The 22998-nt window shown below is 40.1% G+C and overlaps 1 protein-coding gene across 3 annotated transcripts in view; it reads left to right on the plus strand.

Annotated features, from left to right (window-relative positions):
• Positions 1 to 4744: 4744 nt before the first annotated feature.
• The window catches only part of mroh1 (maestro heat-like repeat family member 1), a 56924-nt gene continuing 38670 nt past the window's right edge, over positions 4745 to 22998 (plus strand). For all 3 annotated transcript variants that reach the window (XM_061950347.1, XM_061950354.1, XM_061950362.1), the window contains exons 1-9: positions 4745 to 4915; positions 8680 to 8753; positions 8960 to 9105; positions 9725 to 9856; positions 9952 to 10114; positions 11306 to 11404; positions 11614 to 11765; positions 15416 to 15556; positions 15737 to 15829. In XM_061950347.1, coding sequence (XP_061806331.1) covers positions 8732 to 8753; positions 8960 to 9105; positions 9725 to 9856; positions 9952 to 10114; positions 11306 to 11404; positions 11614 to 11765; positions 15416 to 15556; positions 15737 to 15829 — 948 coding nt within the window. In that variant the 5' untranslated portion in view covers positions 4745 to 4915; positions 8680 to 8731. The remainder of the gene's footprint in view (positions 4916 to 8679; positions 8754 to 8959; positions 9106 to 9724; positions 9857 to 9951; positions 10115 to 11305; positions 11405 to 11613; positions 11766 to 15415; positions 15557 to 15736; positions 15830 to 22998) is intronic.

Here is a 22998-nt window from a genome sequence, read left to right on the forward strand (position 1 = left end):
CTCACATTCACACACTAGGGCCAATTTAGTGTTGCCAATCAACCTATCCCCAAGTGCATGTCTTTGGAGGTGGGAGGAAACCCACACAGTCACGGGGAAAACATGCAAACCCTGAGCCCGGGGATCAAACCCAGGACCCTCTAACTGTGAGGCACATGCACTGACCCCTTTCGCACCGTGCTGTTCAATGGGTGTCCAAACTTTTTTCACTGAGGGCCGTAGACTGAACAATCAAAGAATTGATTGCCATTTTGATATTTTTCACTTTCGAAACTAAAACATTGATTTTTTTTAAATAGAAAAACATCCTTCATGTCAGCGTTGTGCTGTTAGCATCAACATTTTAACATTTTAATTCGATTACACTTGTTTTGTCTTTCATTCTGCGGGCCACCAACGGTCCCTGGCCACACTTTGGACACCCTTGTTCTATACCATTGGTTGCACTTTCTGTCTGATGTTGTAGCATTAGTATTTGATTTATTTCTACTCTCATCTCTAGTGATCTTGTTTGAATTTGGAAATAAAAACACACTGTATAAACACAACCTAAATTGTAAACCAATAATTAATTTAAATACAAATAAAGGTTTGTGCACATTAGATAATTATCAACTTAAAGTGTTCTCTTTTGGGACTATAATTTATATATATTTTTTAAATGCAAATACAAAATAATATATAAACTCTATTCAATATTATTTGTTTCTGGATTTTTATTTTTGTAAACATTCTGTCTCTCTCACTTACAACAAGTCTACCATAAAAGCTGTGTTCTGCTCATGTCTTTGTAAGGGGTTTAAACTTAAAACATCAGCATGGGATCAAATATTTATTTTCCTCACAAACAGTTTTTATCTTGTTGGAAAATGACGTTCACACACAACTTCTCCCCTCATCGCATTCCAATATGAAAAACATATCTATTTTACACAGAAACAAATAGCTGTATTATGATGGTTGCATGCAGAGAAGTATATGGTCGGTTGTAGATATTATGGATGCACAAGGCAACTTGCTTAATTGTGAGCAACTCTGCAACATATTTCCCTTTCATCCATTATTTTCTGAATGTAAACAATTGCACAAAGCATTGCCAAAACACTTCTTATTTCTGGTTGAAATTAGCCACACCACTCATTATTACTTCTACAACTAATTTTACACAATATTTTGTTAACGTACAAGAAATTCACTAACTATATTATTGGATCATGTTTTCCAGTATATTTTTATCCATTTACCATGAATTGATTAACGTGGACCCCGACTTAAACAAGTTGAAAAACTTATTCAGGTGTTACCATTTAGTGGTCAATTGTACGGAATATGTACTGTACTGTGCAAGCTACTAATAAAAGTTTCAATCAATCAATCAATCAATCCAGGCAAATGCAACAATAACTGGTACTTTTTAGAGGTGGTATAGTACCTAATATGATTCATTAGTATCGCGGTACTATACCAATACCGGCATACCGTACAACCCTAACACAACTATTAATATTATCATAAAGTCCTCTCATCCTCCCCCAAAGCTTAATGCCAAATCCAGTGTGTTCCAGCATTAGAAAAAGAAAGTCATGTTCCAGCGAGTGAAGCGTTTTATAAAAGTCCAAAAAGAGCAGAAGACCATCATGTGTGAATAAATCCCTGTATTCAATAATGTCCATGACAGTCTTATGTTGTTATAAATGGAGCGTCATTTGAGGAATCCTGATTGTGTTTAAAAAGCGGATATACGTGTGCCTGTGACGCTGGTTAACATGTAAAAAAAAATACTTAAAACATGGCACAGAGTTCCAAAACTTATATAGAAATATATACACACACACATCAACAGAAACTGAAACTGAAAAGCTAATCAACATTTATGTATTTTCAGTTCCCGAAACCGGAACCGGAAGTATTGATTTCAAAAGACAGGTCCACGGAATGTCCTGTAAGAAAATCTGTACTATGATGCGCCTCCACTTTCATATGATATGTGCATATAGATGTATGTGAAAGAGTACAACTCGTTGTGCCATGTCTAAAATATTGTCTGTGTACGGCTCCAAAGACATTATAGCCAGACACACGGGTAGTGGGTACTGTAGTATCCTCGCTTTTACTTTGAAAATAAAACTTCCTGTATTCGACTACGCAAAAAACATCCGTTTTGGTCTATTTTTCCGTTTGTGTTTACTGGGGATAATAATTTTTATTTTCAAAACCAAAAAAGGTAAACTCTTTGTTTTTCAATTTTATTTTTTGTATTTTAGAACGAAATAAAAAAAAAAGTACATCTTTAGTTTTTCAGTATCCATTTATGAAAAGAAAACTGAAATACCAAAACATACACGGACCACTTTGTTATTCAATTGTCTTTTTTGTACTTTGAGACGCAATTCAAATAAACCATTCGTTTTTTGTTGTTCAATTTCCATTAATGAAAAGTAAATTGAAATACCAAAACATACACTGACCCCCATACCGCACTTTGGACACCTTGCTTTAAAGTATAACCAATGTGATTTTTATTATTACTTGTATTACTGTTATTACTACTACGAGTATATTAAACACTATCCTCATTAGTAAATATAATATTGCCAAACGGTCCGTGTACCTTCCGTTCATTCTATTTAAAATTCTTAAATGCAAATCAAAAAACAAATTTTGGACCATTTTTTCTATTTTCGTTTCTGAAACAAAAGTTGGACATCTATTTAATGACACTTTTTAAAAAACAACAAAAGGACGCCTGCTGAAAAAAGATGTTACCGTTATGCCAAAATCATGCTAAACATTATCAATGGAATACCCTTCAAAGGATTTTTTTAAACTTAAATTTAACATGGAGGTTGATGGCTGTTATATATGTGGAGCTGTAGAGGATGTCAATCATCTGTTTGTGGAATGTGAAACTGTACATGTGTTTTGGGAGGAGATCAGAGATTGGCTGAGAAACAAGGGTGAGGAGATCAAATTTGGTATTTCTATGTCTCCCGGCTGTCCTGGGAACGCCTTTGGGATCCCACGGGAGGAGCTTGACGAAGTGGCTGGGGAGAGGGAAGTCTGGGCTTCTCTGCTTAGGCTGCTGCCCCCGCGACCCGACCTCGAATAAGCGGAAGAAAACGGATGGATGGATAAACGACTGTATCATAGAAATGTTTGTCAACATTATTATGCTCCAGGCAAAACATTTTCTACATAAATGTCGATTTATGAAAGTAAGGCCTACATTTTCTAATTGGCTTAATGGTTTACAATTATCAATCAAATCTTGGAGAATGATTAAGAGTACAAAAGCCCTTAAATTGATATATTTGTTAAAAACATTTAAAGTGGATCGGTGGATCGGTTCGCAGCCGAGTGTGAAGCGACTGGGATGAGAATCAGCACCTCCAAGTCCGAGTCCATGGTTCTCGCCCGGAAAAGGGTGGAGTGCCATCTCCGAGTTGGGGAGGAGATCTTGCCCCAAGTGGAGGAGTTCAAGTACCTCGGAGTCTTGTTCACGAGTGAGGGAAGAGTGGATCGTGAGATCGACAGGCGGATCGGTGCGGCATCTTCAGTAATGCGGACGCTGTATCGATCCGTTGTGGTGAAGAAGGAGCTGAGCCGGAAGGCAAAGCTCTCAATTTACCAGTCGATCTACGTTCCCATCCTCACCTATGGTCATGAGCTTTGGGTTATGACCGAAAGGACAAGATCACGGGTACAAGCGGCCGAAATGAGTTTCCTCCGCCGGGTGGCAGGGCTCTCCCTTAGAGATAGGGTGAGAAGCACTGTCATCCGCGGGGAGCTCAAAGTAAAGCCGCTGCTCCTCCACATCGAGAGGAGCCAGATGAGGTGGTTCGGGCATCTGGTCAGGATGCCACCCGATCGCCTCCCTCGGGAGGTGTTTCGGGCACGTCCGACCGGTAGGAGGCCACGGGGAAGACCCAGGACACGTTGGGAAGACTATGTCTCCCGGCTGGCCTGGAAACGCCTCGGCATCCCCCGGGAAGAGCTGGACGAAGTGGCTGGGGAGAGGGAAGTCTGGGCTTCCCTGCTTAGGCTGCTGCCCCCGCGACCCGACCTCGGATAAGCGGAAGAAGATGGATGGATGGATGGCATTTAAAGTGATTTAGGTAGCCCTTTTTGTCTTTTTTTTTTACTATCATTATTTATTAAATGTAGTACTCTATCTGTATTTGCTTTTGTTTTCTTTCATTGTTGTTTAAAGTGCCTTTACTATTGAGTGAATTATAAATGTATGTTTGTTGTTCTATAAAAAAAAAAAAATTAAAAAAAATATGCACACAATGGAAAAGCTAAAATACTGCTTCCGGTTCAATTTGTCATCACACAGATAACCACGCATTTTTGCATTTTGTATGAATTTTTTTTTAAATTTTTGTGTTTATCTGGAACATTTTAAATCCATCAAAAGAAAACAGCACACAATCCAAATTAATGGCAATATTTGAATGAAAATCCACTCTTTTAAGTTTGTTTTAAAATCTGCCATATATGATAACAATCGAAAAAGGCCCTAATTTTATCTTTTGATTTGCGTTTTAGAATTGGAAATATAATGAACGGAAGGTACACCGACCCCAAACGTGTATGCATCTTTGACACTCTCAGAAATAATTAAAAAAAAGAAGTTCAGACTTTGGTGTAATGCACTGTATAAAAAAAAGAAAAAAAGAAGCTATAAGCCTGTCCGGTAGGTGGCAATATGCCGATGGTCACAACGATAAAATGAAAGAAGAAGAAGTATGGTCGCGAGTCATTTGTAACGTCATTTGACTGATTTGTTCCTGCTGACCAGAAGCACATGATCAGGCGTGTTTACACTTGCAGTGACAGCAGCCGTATCGCCTATAAAGCGTTACTGTCGCACTTCGAAGAGGAACAACTGTAGTCGGAAGTAGAGTGTTTGTTGGTAAGTCGACCTCTGATTTTCATTTCAGTATGTTAGCCTTGTTTGTAGCTGCTGTAGAGTTGCTGTCTTCCGTAGCCGCAGCTAAAGCGAACAGTAAATCACAATCAATGCTAATATTAATGTTAGCTAACAATGTTGGCTTCTGAAGAAAATTAAACTCGGTTTTTGAATGTTACGTCTGAGTATTAAACAAGAAAACACGTAGCAAGTTAGGTGCTGCAATTATTACCTCTTTAATACATCATGCCTCCTCATATTTTAGTTACATTTGGTCTTGGTATTTTCGTTAACCCCCAAAAGGGACAAGCGGTAGAGAAATGGATGGAAAAGTACGGTGACCCATAAGGTCAAACACAGGCAGGGTCCAAAGCCCAAAAAGCATAAAACGCGGACATGCTGCAAATTAAACCTATATAAAACGAATGCAAACAATATTTGCAAATGCCAAACGTACATACATATAAAGCACAAAATCAACAGCATGAGAGAAGTGCTGCATGTTTGTTTGTCAGGCTAAGGAATATCCTAGTGATGGGTTGATGAGGCGTCATGAAGCGTTTCGACACATTGCAAACCTTTATTGATACTGTGTCGATACTGTGTCACTAAATACTGACATCTGCTGGACATTAAAAATCCCTACAGGCAACCTATGGACTGACTCAACTGACACTGGTTTTATGACCCGATATATACAATAATATAAACCAAGTCATTGTATTTAGGATTATTTAATATCTTCATTTAAATAAAAATATATTTTTATATTTTTTAGATACAGTCAATAAATAATGTGAACATGTATCATAACATGGAAATCTAAGAGAACATGTTGTGAATGAGGATGTTTGTGGACTGGGAATTGTTATTTTTTATTTTTTTACACATTTTTATTTAAAAAAAAACATTTTTTCCAACGTATTAAATTTTAGACGATTTCTCTTCTTAGTTATTATTTCTCCGGCTGTAGAAAAGACGCGCACACAGGTGCGACACAGTTTGCGTATCGGTCACGTGACCGAAACAGCTCATGATCGGTCACGTGACTTTCTAAAAGCGGCACGTGCACCGACACAGGGTTTTGCTCTACGAGCTCGACGCATGCGCCGATGCATCGGTGTTGCCGGACCCATCACTAGAATATCCTTTTTGAAGAAATCATTTAATCAAAGTATACTTGTATAGCCCTAAATCACGAGTGTCTCAAAGGGCTGCACAAGCTACAACGACATCCTCGGCGCAGATCCCACATCAGGGCAAGAAAAAACTCAACCCAATGGGATGACAATGAGAAACCTTGGAGGGGACCGGTGCAATGGACGTCGAGTGGATCTAGCATAATATTGTGAGAGTCCAGTCCATAGTGGATCTAACATAATAGTGTGAGAGTCCAGTCCATAGTGGATCTAACATAATAGTGTGAGAGTCCAGTCCATAGTGGATCTAATATAATAGTATAAGAATCCAGTCAATAGTGCATCTAACATAATAGTGTGAGAGTCCAGTCCATATGAGTCCAAATGAGCAGGATGCCCACTGACGTTTAAAGAACTTCACTTTTCCTTACGTGAGACAAGCACACATGGTTTTCTCTTTTTAAGCATTTTAACTCGTGTATAAACGCTGACAAAAGTCAGCTAACAATAGAGCCAATTGGAGTTGCTCTTTCTTGCTGCTCTAAAAACCTCCATCAAGGTTTTTTATACAAGCTGTAAGTATTTATGTAATGTAGTAACAGGCACATTCACAATAATAATACGTAAATATTTTGCTGACTTTAAACATCCATCCATCCGTCCAACCATTTTCTACCGCTTGTCCCTTCCGGGGTGGTGGGGGGTGCTGGAGCCTATCCCAGCTGCATTCGGGCGGAAGGCGGGGTACACCCTGGACAAGTTGCCACCTCATCGAAGGGCCAACACAGATAGACAGACAACATTCACACTCACATTCACACACTAGGGCCAATTTAGTGTTGCCAATCAACCTATCCCCAGGTGCATGTCTTTGGAGGTGGGAGGAAGCCGGAGTACCCGGAGGGATCCCACGCAGTCACAGGGGGAACATGCAAACTCCACACAGAAAGATCCCGAGCCCGGGATAGAACTCAGGCCCTTCGTATTGTGAGGCACATGCACTAACCCAATGAACTCAGGACCTTCGTGTTGTGAGGCACATGCACTAACCCCTGTGCCACATGGCCTCACCCTGGGAGGTGAGGGGAGCAGTGAGCAGCAGCGGTGCCGCGCCCGGGAGTCATTTTTGGTGACCCATCCATCCATTTTCTACCGCTTAGTCCCTTTGGGGTCGCGGGGGCGCTGGAGCCTATCTCAGCTACAATCGGGCGGAAGGCGGTGTACACCCTGGACAAGTCGTCACCTCATCGCAGGGCCAACATTTTTGGTGACTTAACCCCTAATTCCAACCCTTGATGCTGAGTGCCAAGCAGGGAGGTAATGGGTCCCATTTTTATAGTCTTTGGTATGACTCGGCCGGGGTTTGAACTCACAACTTACCGATCTCAGGGCGGACACTCTAACCACAAAGCCACTGAGCAGGTAGTAGTAGTTAGCCAACTTTCCTTTGGGCATCATGCTCATAAATAATGACTTTCTACCCTGGTTGCCTGGCATGTGTACGTTTTATGTCGTTAACCTGCAGCATTTTTCTCATGCAGTTGTATTTTGGGTATTCTACGTAACGCGTTATAGAGTTGCAGTATTTTGAAATTTGCATCATTGCTGTGTTTAGACACTGTCCTCAAATGTACTCAATAATGCTGAAAGGTGTGCTAACAGATAGGGCTGGGCGATATATAGATATAAGCGATATATCACGGGTTTGTCTCTGTGCGATATAGAAATGACTATATCGTGATATTCGAGTATACGTTCTCACGCAGTTGTTTAGCTGCTGGCATTACACTACAGGCTCTCCTCGCTCTTTCCTGTGTCTTCTTCTCACAGACAGACAAGCGCACCTTCTTACACACGTCATACTGTCACGTCATACGTCACATACGTATACGCCCTCGCGCAGCAAAGAGGTAGCAGCATGGGTAACGTTAGCTGTGATGCTAGCGCAGCCGTGCGAGTGGTAATACGAGAGAAAGAAGGTGCGAATCTGATAACAAATGAAGGAATAATTAATTCCCCCAAAAAACAGCAGGGGTTCCATCGTCTGGCGGTGGTTTGGTTTCAAGTGGTAATATGTCGAACAGACAACCGTAATTTGTCAAGTGTTGGGCAAAAGCGTTGCTATAAAAAGTAGCATTACCGTACTGCTAATATGTAGCATCATTTGAAAAGTCACCTGCTAGAGAATGAAGATTGCTTACTCCGCATGTCAACATCTCCGTTCGGTGCCACACGCCCACACCATCAAAATGCAGAGGCAAACATTTTCAGATCAACACTGTATGAAAAAAATAGTGATTTTTTTAGTTGTGATTTCCTTCTCTGCATTAAAGTTTTAAAGTAGCATATATTAATGCAGTATGAAGAAGAATGTTTTAATGTAGACACATAGAATCATCATACTGCTGTGATGCCCTTTGAGACACTTGTGATTTAGGGCTATATAAATAAACATTGATTGATTGATTGATTGATTATATGCATCAAGTGTTCATTCAAGGCTAAGGCAAAAATACCGAGATATATATTGTGTATCGCGATATGGCCTTAAAATATCACAATATTAAAAAAAGACCATATCGCCCAGCCCTACTAACAGGTTTATGTCTACCATTTAACTTTATACAGCCACCTGCTGGTCTCAGGGTCTGGAGCCCAGGAAACCAGCCCTCTGTCCACCATGGGCGAGACAGATGTGGAACGTGAGTTTTTCCTCTTATAAGGTCCATCATTAGCGTCTCCCATTTCACACTTTCGACATGCTTGTTAATCCGTTTTCACACTACCTGCTATTCTGTCCCAATCATTGCTAAGCGTCTTGTGTTGTGTCAGTGACTGCATGCAGCAAATATTGGGAATAACATGTAAGTTTGGAGACTGAGTCATGTTGTGTGTTTTTTAACTCTAGAGGTGACTCTGGCACTGCTTGATGCTGCCAATGATAAAGACCCCGATGTCCAAGCTCAGGTCAGGAAGTCAATGCTGACTCTGGGAAAAGAACAGCCTGACAGAGTGCTTGCTATGTGTCAGGACTACCTGCTAAAACACCCAAAGGTAATTCAGTGCACGCCATATGTAGTGGAAATGAATACAAAATACACTCTCCCTCCAATAATTCACACACAGGGGAATACTTTTTTAAAACGATTTTACAACCTTTTTAAAAAATATTCTATAATTTGAAATCAATCAAGTTTTGTTGATACTGCAGTCGAGAATATAGTATAACTACTTAACTGTATACTGTATTAAAAAGTTATTAGCTTATTTTCCGAACACCATTATAACTAATATTCTAAGTTTTGGGCAAATAAAGAACCAACATTGCCATGTTCTTCATTGTTGTAGGCTGAACAGTTGCATATTGGATATTTAACCACAAAATGAGGAATCAATGCGTGTCATCACATTGTGCGGAAACATCTTATTATGTCACAGCCCTTGTGATTAACACTTGATGTCACCATTACTGTGAGCAACGAACCAAATGTCAGGAGATATCATTGATACAATGCATAGAATGTTCATGTGTTCAATGTTGTTTTAATGTATTAGTATAACGCTTCTACCTGCAATGTTAATGCAAAATATCTGCCAGTTTGGTTTGGTAATTAAAACATACATTTAAATTGTTCGTTCATGATGTCCTCCTTGCTGCATTTCCTCTCTCCAGTTGGTTGTGGGCCACAGAGTTATCATTCTTCAAACCATTGAGATGATTGTTGGCAACAGGATAGATGCTGTCCCTTACCCCAGGATCAAGAGCATCATCTCTTTGGCCTCAGATGAGATGACGCGATCAAAGGTGAAATATGTCACATGTTACAGTGGAGTTTGGTTTGTAACACTTAGACTCTTATAAGATATTTAGTGTGTTGTTTGTGTTTGTGCTTCACACAGGAAGTTGTGCCTGACTGGCAGCAGGCAGCCAGCAACATCCTGGTTGCTGTTGGCAACAAACACATCAACGACATCATGGAGGAGATACTTAGCAAATTTCAACCTGGAATTTTGCCTCACTTTTTTGTGGTCCAGACATTAGCGAACCTTTCGGATTCTAACGGTATACCATAACAAACTGCAGCACAAGTAGGGATGGATGGGTACAGAATTCATTACTTTTATAGATACTGGCCGATTTCCGTTGGTAGTATCAGATATCGATCCACGTAAAATCAAACGGTTTCATATTTTGTTACCTTTGTTGCTCGTGGCGGCACGTCTATTTGCGGACTAAACGCTAGGTGAGAAAACAAGCACTCAAACAGCACTCAGAGCGGACTCAGCCTAACTGCTTCGAGGTAGTGTTGCAATTTTTAATGCCAACAAAGCAAGTATTTCTAAATGCTCGAACGCAAGGTAATGCTTCACTTCCCCAGAAAGTTTTAGCTTCTTGCTAATTTACATTGGCTTTGCTATATACATGCTACTGATGAGCATTAGAGATTTTAGATTGCGATTTCAACACCTCTGAATGTAATAACAAAAACTACAGCTCAGATGCACAATAAAATCAAACAGCAAGCGTGTAAAATAAATACAATACTCACAATATAAACTCTTCGTAAGTGAGCTTCATGGTAAAGACTACATCTTAGCTAAGCAACACACTGTAGTCTATACACTTATGACTAACCACTAACTAACTACTTACTAACCTCTTGGAATTGCAACTGCATGCAAAGTCTATTATTTAATACTTGCAAATGAGACTCTGAAATGGAATAAGTACGGTAAACATGATTTAAAAACCGGACAGCACATGTTTAACAATCAGCTCATTTTTAGATGTTACATTAAGAATTAGATTTTATTATTAAACAATCAACATTTATTAACACACACAAAATTACAGAAAATTGGTACCATTGAATATCCTGGTATTCAGTACCATATTGGATCAAATGTGAAAGGTACCCATCCCTAAGCACAAGTGAGCTCCACATTTGTATTTCATGTAATGCTGATTCCAAACTTGTACTTCTCTAATAATATACTTTGTATATAAAACTTTAGCAGGATTTTAGATGTAGATTTTGTAGACCTTTTGTTCACACCTACAGGTTTGTATTGCCCTTATACTGCCTTGTCCTGCACATCAGTTTAAGTCTGCACCCCAGTTCCCGAGTAGTTTTATTTTATGGCCAACGAGCCGGCTTTTGTTATTGTCCTGATGTAATGTAGCGTTTATAAGGAGACACTGTTTTTGTTTTAAATGATTATTTTTAACGCCTTTATCCCCTTTTCTCTGTAGTTTATGGCATGGTTCCTTTCCTGAATGCTATTCTTGGCACCATGTTGCCCATGCTGAGCCTAACCAAACAAGACAACATGAAGTGGGTGTTGTCCACAGGTACGAACATACTTTATTTTGCAATATGGCTCTTTTTTTTAGTAATACTCAACTTTCGTGTAAGCATGTGTATAGTAATGCTAATAGTCAAATGTTGACCTGCGTCACGAGAAGTGGTACAACATAAGAAGGTAAATCTTACTGTATAGCATCTTTAAATTGATTGCGCCTCTTCTTTTTTGTCCTTTTGTTTTGTGTTTCTCCTTTAGCACTGTGCCATTTCAGTGACAGCATCATGGAGTACCTTGCCAACCTTGACAAGGCTCCAGATCCCACAGTCAGGCAGGACACATTCTCCAGTGAAATTTATGCTGCCTTTGACATCGTTTTCAATAACTGGTTGCAGAGCAGAGATTCAAAGGTAAAGCGTTCACGAGGTTACCACGCTGGGTCAGTTTGTTTGCTCAGTCTCTCGTTGCTTAAATTAGGGAAGTTAATGTAAAAATGTAGAAATGGAAGCTGGGATAAGTCAGGTGAAACTTGTCCTTTTAGCTTTCAAACCCAAATGGTGTTCGCGGGTATTAAAATATTCCTTTTTACCATTTGGTGAAAATTATGATTTTAATCTACAGTATTACACTTCATTGTGGTCTATATAACATGTACTGGTGGCACTTTAATCAACATTTTGCATAAATCTGTCTCTGACATTCTCTGGAAAAAAAAAGCAGTTTTTAAAAGACTTATATCTACTCCACTTCTCGCCACCTCCAGCTGGCTGCGACTGCGTCTACGCCAAGTCAGCCATCTAGTACTTTTAAGGGTAGACTTCCGTACTGACAAATATCAAGAGTTAGAATTATATGCTACCTTTTTGTTAGAAATGGCAGCAGCCGAGGAGTTTAGCATCCATCTGTCCATGTACGAACTGGTCAGTCAAACTTAAGAACCGAGGAGATGGTTAGTTTAATAGGTTTCTGTTTAAACGCCATTCAGTCTATAAGGCTTTAAGTGTACAGACTATGTGTTATAATAATGCCTGTCTCCATATTTGAAACAATTAAGTATATCCATTCAATAATATTGCGTTATACATCGCCTGTTTATCTCATTTAAACGGCGTGGCGCAGTGGAAGAATGGCCGTGCGCGACCCGAGGGTCCCTGGTTCAATCCCCACCTAGTACCAACCTTGTCATGTCCGTTGTGTCCTGAGCAAGACACTTCACCCTTGCTCCTGATGGGTGCTGGTTAGCGCCTTGCATGGCAGCTCCCTCCATCAGTGTGTGAATGTGTGTGTGAATGGGTAAATGTGGAAGTAGTGTCAAAGCGCTTTGAGTACCTTGAAGGTAGAAAAGCGCTATACAAGTACAACCCATTTATCATTTATCATTTACAAGCAATCCAGGTAAGCTACATGCTACATCGCTAGCATATCATTACATTTGATAATCTACTACCATTTATTGTAACCACCGTTGCCATAAATTCAGAAACAGTCTCCACGATTAAATTTTGATTTGGGTAAATCTTTCTGTATATTGTCCTTGGACCAAGGCAGGTGTTCATGCGCTTACAAGTCTGGTTGCAATTCTTGCTGGGCCCCAGCATCCAATACTCCGAGTAGGTACATGAACGCAAAACACAAAAATTAACCAGGCACTTCTTACTTCTTCAGATGAGGCTGTAGGTTTGTGTAGTGACCTGTGCTGGTAAATACAAACAATATCAGAGCATCTACGGTCCCCGGGTAGCACAGTGGACCCATTTTAATTAGGACTACAACTGCCGCTTAGGAAAATAAAAATGGCGGATTGGTGCAGCTTTTTTCTGGAATATCTCTACATGGTTTGCCAAAATACGCTGACTTAGGGCTGGCCGATATGGCAGAAAAAATTATCACAATTAATTTTTTCATAATATATAAACTCGATTAATATAATTATTATTTTTTTTTAATTAAAGCGGATTGTCCTGTGCAGGATTACCAATTACAGAATCCCTATTGTTTACTATTGCAGTATTTTGTAACAGACATTCCCTCCATGTTTGATAGAGGTAATAAATGCTAACAGCTGACAACCGTCATTTTGTTCATATCTTTAATCGTGCTTACTAGAGGTGCAACAGTACAGGTAACCCACACTATGGTCCGTACCTGGTTTTAGGGCCATGGTTTTGCTTCTTTTTCCTGTACGTTTTGTGGGGGTAAAGAAAACAACTTTTTTTCCTCTCAAAGTTACTTCGCTTTTTTGCTTATCACAAACATTCTGTAGTAAACAAAGTATCAGTTGTGTACTGAATACTATAAGACTTATTTCAAGTTAACATTTACTAAACAAAACTTTCAAATGGTATACTATTATTTGTATTCTTTAATTACTTGTATACATCAGTGCTTCTCACCAGTACTTTGGCAAACGGCAAGTGGTGACCCACTTTGTGGAGTTTTTAAAACTCAAATTCTGTATCTTATGAATGAAAATACATTAAAGTGCTGTTCGAATTTGAGGTCCTGTAAAATAATGTGTATCAGAAAATAAAACATCAGGAACCAAATGTTTTATTATCCACAAACAAAAAGAACACAAAGTGTCTGTCTGCACAGTCCTTTTTATACCGTTATACCGGTACTATTGTGTTTGTTACCCCAAGAGCAGGGACACGTTTTTAGATCAGAGGAGTAGAATCTTTGCAGCCACATAAACAAAAAGTCTGATTAAAAATATTAAGATATAAAAATACTTTTTCTGATTAAATTAGTATGTGTGTTGATTTTCCTGGCTTGGACCAATACAGTCGCATATGCGTTCTCTGTCTGAGTGGCTGCAAGTCCGTATTCTGGGCAGGATTACTTGTGACCTGCAGCAGATAGTGAAACTAAAGCCGCGGCTCCTTTTACATGTTGTGTTTCGATTTATATGCTTATGTTAGTCACATTTCTTTATTTTATTCTTCTGGGCTGCACTTCCAGCTGTATAAGGGGACGAGGCACAAATCAAATCAAATTAATCGCAATCGACAATCGCGATCGCGATCATATAATCGCCCAGCCCTGCGCTGATGTTACAGATTGGTAAACGTCACAAATCGAGGCTAATCTCATATGGCTTGCTTGAAACAAGGCACAATTGTTTGATAAATATCTCCCCAAGCCTCCATGGTTTAAATGTTTTTTTCGGCACTTATGGGGAACCCAAATACACAAAAATAGATGTCAACTAGTAAGAAAATAGGATTTTGCATAGTATAGCCCCTTTGAATATATTTAACAATACTAAAAGCACAGGCATACTTCATTTTATTTTATTTTTGTTTTATTTTTCTTCTTTAACTCTCCCCCATTCTGTCTGCTGCTCTAAAGACTATTACATTTAAAGAGTTGGATCATATTTGTACCTCTCATGGTTAAAATTAAACATGCGGAAATTAAACTAACAACATTTTGTCAATTGATAGCTGTTAGTGATTGGTTATGCTTATTTTTTGAATTGGACTCTAAAGGACTCAACTGTGGACTTTATTACAATGTCCACTGTTGCTATGCTAAAGTTAGTTGTTGCTTAAAAGACATGCTGTTACTAAACTTTAATAATAACTCCTTTAAAAAAAGATTCAGATTTGATTATCTCCTAATTTAAAAAGATCCAAGAACTGTTTGAAATATCTGCCTTTTGACAGATTGTGCAGGCATATCTAGTTATGTTATTCATTAGAAGAACCATACTCCTGCAACACATCTCATCTGCTTGTGTTCTTGCGGACGAGACCACCGATACAAACACAATGTACAGTGGCAGCCGTAACTTCAGACGCACTGGGGTTTTTTTCTGTACACAGCCTCAATTCTTCTCCACTCAAAAACATAGCAGCCGTCTAGCACCCTTAAGAACAGCAGCACACTTCCAGCCTTCACCATAACCGGTCTGAACATTTTGTGAACTGCTCCAACTCAATGCATGGATATCATACAATAATATAATAACAATTATAAATGGTTATGTATTGTCTCTGTTGAATGTCTCCCTCCTAATTGGAGACAATTATAAAGTGTAATTTGTTCTGTCTTGCAGTTAAGATTAACAGTCGCAGAGGCCGTTGGCTCCATGTGCCATTTGATGGCCAGCGATAAACTAGAGGAGCAGATTCCCAAAGTCATTCCTGCCATGTTGTCCTTGTATAAGAAAAACAATGAGCACCACATCATTAGTAAGGTGAGCCCAGGCTGCAGCATTGTTGTAGTTTACTGTTTAGATTTTCAAGAAAGATCTTTAAACTGTTTATATTCTTGTTTCTGTCCTTTATCATGTTTAGAAATTAATGTGGGCAAAGCAAGATAATTGTCTTTGTTTAGAGAATTAACTGTTGTTTGTCTTTCAACTCCTTTGTTACAGAGTCTATGCCAAGTTCTTGATGCTTCTGTCAACATGGGCAGCAGGGTGTTGGAGACACAACTGGACAGTTTGCTCTCTGCACTTCATCAACAGGTATATTGCACGTATGAATAGATCTACTTTGTATATTACAAATAGGGCTGAGCGATTATATGATCAATGATTGTGATTAATTTCAGTTTGATCACTGTAATTAGCTGTTAACATACAGTATATATTTTCTTGAAAAAAATGCCTGTTAGAAGTTACAGCAGTAGTAAACAGTAGGGAAGCAACGATGCTCGGTATAATCCTGCATGGAACAATCTGCCTTTAATGAACGTGATCCTGTTTGCGTCTGTGAATGTGAATGTGTGTGCTTGTGTGAATGTGTTTGTGTCTGTGCACGTGCGACCATCCTGTCCCACTGTCACAATAGCCAGGCTCGTCACGACGTGATAAATATTCAATCAGCATTGTGCCTCTTTCCCCTTACACACCTGGTAGTTCAGACCAGAAGAATAAAATTAAGAAATGTGTCTAACACTAGCATAGAAGTTAATACACAATGTTGAGAAGGAGCAGCAACTTTATAGTGACACACATTAGTCTTACTGCAGCTCACCAGTAATCCTGCCCTGGATGCGGACTCGCTTTGTGACTGAACTACTGTATTAGTTCCGACTGGGATAATAAACACACCTACTCATTTAATAAGAAAAAAAAAATTTTTATATCTAGATATCTTTCAATCAGATGTTTTTTTATGTGTTTGCTCTGATTCAACTCCTCAGATATAAAACTCTGCAGACACTTTGTTCAAATTATTTTTGAGTTTGTGGATAAAAACATTTTGTCCCTGAAATAATCATTAAATGTGTTTTTAAACTGCACTTTAATGTATTTTCCATTCAATATAAGCTACAGTATTTGAGTAATCTAGGTCACCACTTGTTGATACCAATATTTTGTTACAGGTACCAAAATGTATTTCGATACTTTTCAAAATAAAAGAGATCATCATCAATCAATCAATCAATGTTTATTTATATAGCCCTAAATCACAAGTGTCTCAAAGGGCTGCACAAGCCACAACGACATCCTCGGTACAAAGCCCACATAAGGGCAAGGAAAAACTCACCCCAGTGGGACGTCGATGTGAATGACTATGAGAAACCTTGGTGAGGACCGCATATGTGGGTAACCCCCCCCCCCTCTAGGGGAGACCGAAAGCAATGGATGTCGAGTGGGTCTGACATAATATTGTGAGAGTCCAGTCCATAGTGGATCCAACATAATAGTAAGAGTCCAGTCCATAGTGGGGCCAGCAGGACACCATCCCGAGCGGAGACGGGTCAGCAGCGCAGAGATGTTCCCAGCCAATGCACAGGCGAGCGGTCCACCCCGGGTCCCGACTCTGGACAGCCAGCACCTCATCCATGGCCACCGGACCTGTCCCCCCCCCACCCCCCCCCCCTCCACAAGGAACAGCGGAGCAGAGGAGAAAAGAAAAGAAACGGCAGATCAACTGGTCTAACAGGGGGGCTATTTAAAGGCTAGAGTATACAAATGAGTTTTAAGATGGGACTTAAATGCTTCTACTGAGGTAGCATCTTTAATTGTTACCGGGAGGGCATTCCATATTACTGGAGCCCGAATAGAAAACGCTCTATAGCCCGCAGACTTTTTTTGGGCTCTGGGAATCACTAATAAGCCGGAGTTCTTTGAACGCAGATTTCTTGCCGGGACATATGGTACAATGCAATCGACAAGATAGGATGGAGCTAGACCGTGTAGTATTTTATACGTAAGTAGTAAAACCTTAAAGTCACATCTTAAGTGCACAGGAAGCCAGTGCAGGTGAGCCAGTATAGGCGTAATATGATCAAACTTTCTTGTTCTTGTCAAAAGTCTAGCAGCCGCATTTTGTACCAACTGTAATCTTTTAATGCTAGACATAGGGGGACCCGAAAATAATACGTTACAGTAGTCGAGATGAGACGTAACGAACGCATGAATAATGATCTCAGCGTCGCTAGTGGATAAAATAGAACGAATTTTAGCGATATTACGGAGATGAAAGAAGGCCGTTTTAGTAACACTCTTAATATGTGACTCAAAGGAGAGAGTTGGGTCGAAAATAATACCCAGATTCTTTACTGATTCGCCTTGTGTAATTGTTTGGTTGTCAATGTTAAGGTGGTATTTTTAAATAAATGTCGGTGTTTAGCAGGACCGATAATCAGCATTTCCGTTTTCTTGGCGTTGAGTTGCAAGAAGTTAGCGGACATCCATTGTTTAATTTCATTAAGACACGCCTCCAGCTGACTACAATCCGGCGTGTTGGTCAGCTTTAGGGGCATGTAGAGTTGGGTGTCATCAGCATAACAATGAAAGCTAGCACCGTATTTGCGTATGATGTCGCCTAGCGGCAGCATGTAAATACTAAAGAGTGCAGGGCCAAGAACCGAACCCTGAGGAACTCCGCACGTTACCTTAACATAGTCCGAGGTCACATTATTATGGGAGACGCATTGCATCCTGTCAGTAAGATAAGAGTTAAACCACGACAAAGCTAAGTCTGACATACCAATACGTGTTTTGATACGCTCTAATAAAATATTATGATCGACGGTATCGAAAGCAGCGCTAAGATCAAGAAGCAGCAACATAGATGACGCATCAGAATCCATCGTTAGCAGTAGATCATTAGTCATTTTTGCGAGGGCTGTCTCCGTAGAGTGATTTGCCCTGAAACCGGATTGAAAAGGTTCACAGAGATTGTTAGACACTAAGTGTTCATTTAGCTGCTGTGCGACAATTTTTTCGAGGATTTTCGAAATAAAGTGAAGGTGGGACACCGGTCGGTAGTTTACCATGAGGTCAGGATCAAGGTTAGGTCTTTTGAGCAGAGGATGAATAACCGCTTTCTTGAATGCTAGGGGAACAGTGCCAGAGGAAAGTGATACGTTTATAATATTTCGCACTGATGGACCTAATACAAAAAGCTCCTTGATAAGTTTCCCAGGAAGTGGGTCAAGTAAACATGTTGTTTGTTTTATCCCACTTACACGCAGTAATAGTTCCTCTAATGTTATTTCATCAAAAAGAGAGAGACTATTTTGTATTGCAGTATCCGTCGTAGATTCAGTTGTATCTGTGTTAATAAAACCCAGTTGTAGCTGGGATGCGTTGTCTTTAATCTCCTTTCTAATGAGTTAAATTTTCTTATTAAATAAATTCATAAAGTCATCTGCCGAGTGGGTGGAGCTATTGGGAGGAGTCCCTTGTTGGGTTAGCGATGCTACTGTACTAAAAAAAAATTTAGGGTCGTTTTTGTTGAGGCGGATGAGATTTGAGTAATATTTAGCTTTAGCTAAGGTAAGCATGCGTTTATACGATATTAAACTATCACTCCATGCTTGATGGAAAACCTCAAGCTTGGTCGCGCGCCATTTGCGTTCCAACTTTCTACATGATAATTTATGAGCTCTGGTTTCTTCTGTAAACCATGGGGTGCGCCTTTTAGGGGCCCTTTTTTGTTTTAGCGGTGCTATACTATCAATGGTTTTGCGCAGGGCATTGTCAAAGTTGTTAGTTAGGTTATCAATAGAGCCGACATAATTTGGGAATGGTGCCATTACCGAAGGCAGTAGGTCAGCAAGAGTCATCGTTGTGGCAGCATTAATGTTGCGGCTGCTATAGCAGTTATTATTAGTTTGTTGACAATGAGTCAGAACTTCGAATTTTATAAGGTAATGATCGGACATTACTTTAGTATACGGGAGTACCATAACTTTGGAGGTGGTAACACCCCTGACCAGCACTAGATCTATCGTATTACCGTTGCGATGCGTAGGTTAATTTATTATTTGTGTAAGACCACAGCTATCAATTATAGTCTGGAGCGCCACGCACTGAGGGTCCGATGGGGTATTCATATGGATATTAAAGTCCCCCATTATGATTATATTGCCTGCGTGCGTCACTAGATAAGCAACGAACTCTGAGAATTCATTGTTAAAGTCCGAGTAGGACCCTGGGGTGTGGTAGATAACAGCCATATCGAGAGGCAGCGGTGCGACAGACCTCATAGTAAGCACCTCAAACGATTTGTATTTATTATTTAGGTTAGGGGTAAGGTTAAAGTTTTCATTGTATATTAGTGCGACACTCCCACCCCTTTTAAGGGGACGGGCAATATGCGCATTTGTATAGTTAGGAGGAGATGCCTCATTTAGCGCAAAAAAATCGTCTGGTTTGAGCCAGGTTTCGCTAAGACCAATGACGTTAAGATTGTTGTCTCTAATGACCTCATTAACTAATAACGTTTTGGGAGACAATGATCTTATGTTTAAAAAGCCCATATTATAAGTATTGGGCTGTTTTGACGAGTTTTTGTTTAAATTATCCGTAGTAGCAATATTAATAATGTTGCGTTTATTATACGTAGTGCACTTTAAATAGTTTCGACCATATCTACGAATTGATACGACGGGAATTTTCAGATTGTTTGCTTGATGCTGTGATCGACTGAACGCATCATGATTTGCCACCTCAGTAGAATGCATATCTACCCGGACACATTCACAACAGAAAACACATTATGTGAGTTGTGTGTTATTCTAAGAAAATTGCTATGCGTACAGGAATTATCCAGCCTGGTGCTGGCTAGTTCTAGCTTAACTGACTCCTCACCCGGACTAGCAGGCTCTGTAATTGCCTGTGACCGGGCTTGCTCTAGTGTAGTTAGTCAAATGTGACTTAAACAGTAGTCTATGTTTTTAGACAGGATGATGGCGCCTTCCTGGTTAGGGTGAAGGCCGTCTCTCATCAGCAAGCCTGGTTTGCCCCAGAAAGAGGGCCAATTATCAATAAACGTTAGTCCCTGTTGTCTACAGAAGCTAGCCAGCCACTTGTTAAGCGAGACTAATCTGCTATATCTCTCATCATTGCCTCTCGCAGGCAGGGGGCCAGAGACAATTACTCGATGCCTGGACATCTTTCTAGCGAGATCACAAGTCCTGGCTATGTTTCTCTTTGTAATCTCTGACTGTCTCATTCTAGTGTCATTGGAGCCAACGTGTACAACTATATTCGCATAACTAGTGGTGCGATTAGCCTGTCGTACGTGTTTACTAGGCCTGTTGCGAGTTAGCTCCCTAAGATTAGCCTCAATGTCAGGTGCTCTGGCCCCAGGGATGCACTTAATTGTGGCTGGTTTGCTAAGCTTTATGTTTCGGGTGATGGAGTCCCCTATGACTAAGGTGTGGTGCCCGGTAGACTGGGGTGTAGGACTAGCTAAAGAGCTAAATCTATTATGCGTCTCAACCGGTACACCGTAGCTTGTAGGCCGCTTAGGACTACTACAGGCTGGGCTAGTTAGCTCGCTACAGCTAACGCTAGCAGATGTGTCCGCAACATCTAAAGTTACGAGATTACTCTGCTCTAACTGGCGGACACGGCCCTCTAGCAGAGCCAGCCTCTCCGTGAGTAAGGTGCAAGAAGCGCAGGAAGCCATACTCGCGGTGTTTTCTGTCACCGAGTGAAGTTCCTGCTGTCTTCCGAGAAGTCCTGGTCACGGTGTGCAGGAGTAGATTCCTTCTGACCGGCGACCGGCGCCGCTTTTCTCCGCGCTAGCTTCGTTAGCTTAGCAGCTGCGGGAGGGGTGGAGAGACAGAGATCGGGTGATTTGCAAGTTAAATAGTACTACTAAATATGTTGAGAAAGTAATAAAGAAAGCTGCAGAACAATTAAAAGCACACAAATAGAACGATACTTAGCTTTTTCGAAACAGCGAGCAGTCACGCACGGTGAACCGTGCCACCTTTTGCGAGGCATGTTTTAAAGCAGCGCTTGCAGTGTGGCGCTTCCATATTTAAAACCTCATCTTGATTGATAGTTTTGAAGCCCATATATCTCCACATTGCACTTTGCGTACCCTCTTTTTTAATCAGTAGAAATTTCTGTATTTGCCCACCCCACCACACGGTGTTTATGCTTGTCTTCACTGTGAGTGCGCGCGCGCTGACACACTCAACATGCTCCTAGGCTCAGCAATGTCACCGCTGCACGGCAGCATGCAGATGAAAAAAAATACCAGTATTTTTCAAACACAGTATAGTACAGTTTTCAATTCGTTAGTACCACGGTACTTTATTAGTACCGGAAAACTGTACAACTCTAACTCTAGTAAGCACAAGCATAGATATAGACAAAATGACAGTTGTCAGCCGTTATTATATTACCTTGATCAAATATGGCAGAAATTTATGTTACAAGATACTGCAGTAGTAAACAGTAGGGATGCAACAGTACTCAATATAATCCTGCACAGGACAATCCGCCTTTACTAAAAAAAACAAAAAAAACATGATATTAATCGTGATCGGATGATATGAAAAAATGTTCCTCTTGTTTAACATTCACTGTCCTACTTACTTTTTTCAGCAAGCTAAAAATGTATTTGTAAAAAGGCTGCTTTAACTTTGGAGAACTGAAATACATCCACGAAATGCCATGCAATGTATTATCTATAGATTATCTAATTTCACCTATTTGGGTTAAAAATATTTTTTGCAAACCAGTAATTATAGTCTGCAAATTATATGTTATTGTTGAGTGTCGGTGCTGTCTAAAGCTCGGCCGAGTAACCGTGTAATACTCTTCCATATCAGTAGGTGGCAGTCGGTAGCTAATTGTTTTCTAGATGTCGGAAACAGCGGAAGGCAGAATGCAGGTAAAAAGGTATCTTATGTTTAAAACAAAAATAAACAAAAGGTGAGTGCTCCTAAGAAAAGGCATTGAAGCTTAGGGAATGCTACGCAGAGCGAAACTAAAACTGGACTGGCTACAAAGTAAACAAAAACAGAATGCTGGACGACAGCAAAGACTTACTGTGGCGCAAAGATGGCGTCCACAATGTACACCCGAACATGACATGACAATCAACAATGTCCCCACAAAGAAGGATAAAAACAACTGAAATATTCTTGATTGCTAAAATAAAGTAGATGCGGGAAATATCGCTCAGAGGAAGACATGAAACTGTGACAGGAAAATACCAAAAAAGAGAAAAAGCCACCAAAATAGGAGCGCAAGACAAGAACTAAAACACTACACACAGGAAAACAGCAAAAAACTAAATAAGTCACGGCGTGATGTGACAGGTCATGACAGTACACCTACTTTGAGACAAGATCTATATTGATGCATGGTTGGTTATGCTTTAAAGTCATATCCAACAATTGCGATAACGACTTTTTCCTGTCAACTGAGTTTAG

Source organism: Nerophis lumbriciformis, linkage group LG04 (assembly GCF_033978685.3).
Source record: "Nerophis lumbriciformis linkage group LG04, RoL_Nlum_v2.1, whole genome shotgun sequence".
Taxonomy (NCBI): domain Eukaryota; kingdom Metazoa; phylum Chordata; class Actinopteri; order Syngnathiformes; family Syngnathidae; genus Nerophis; species Nerophis lumbriciformis.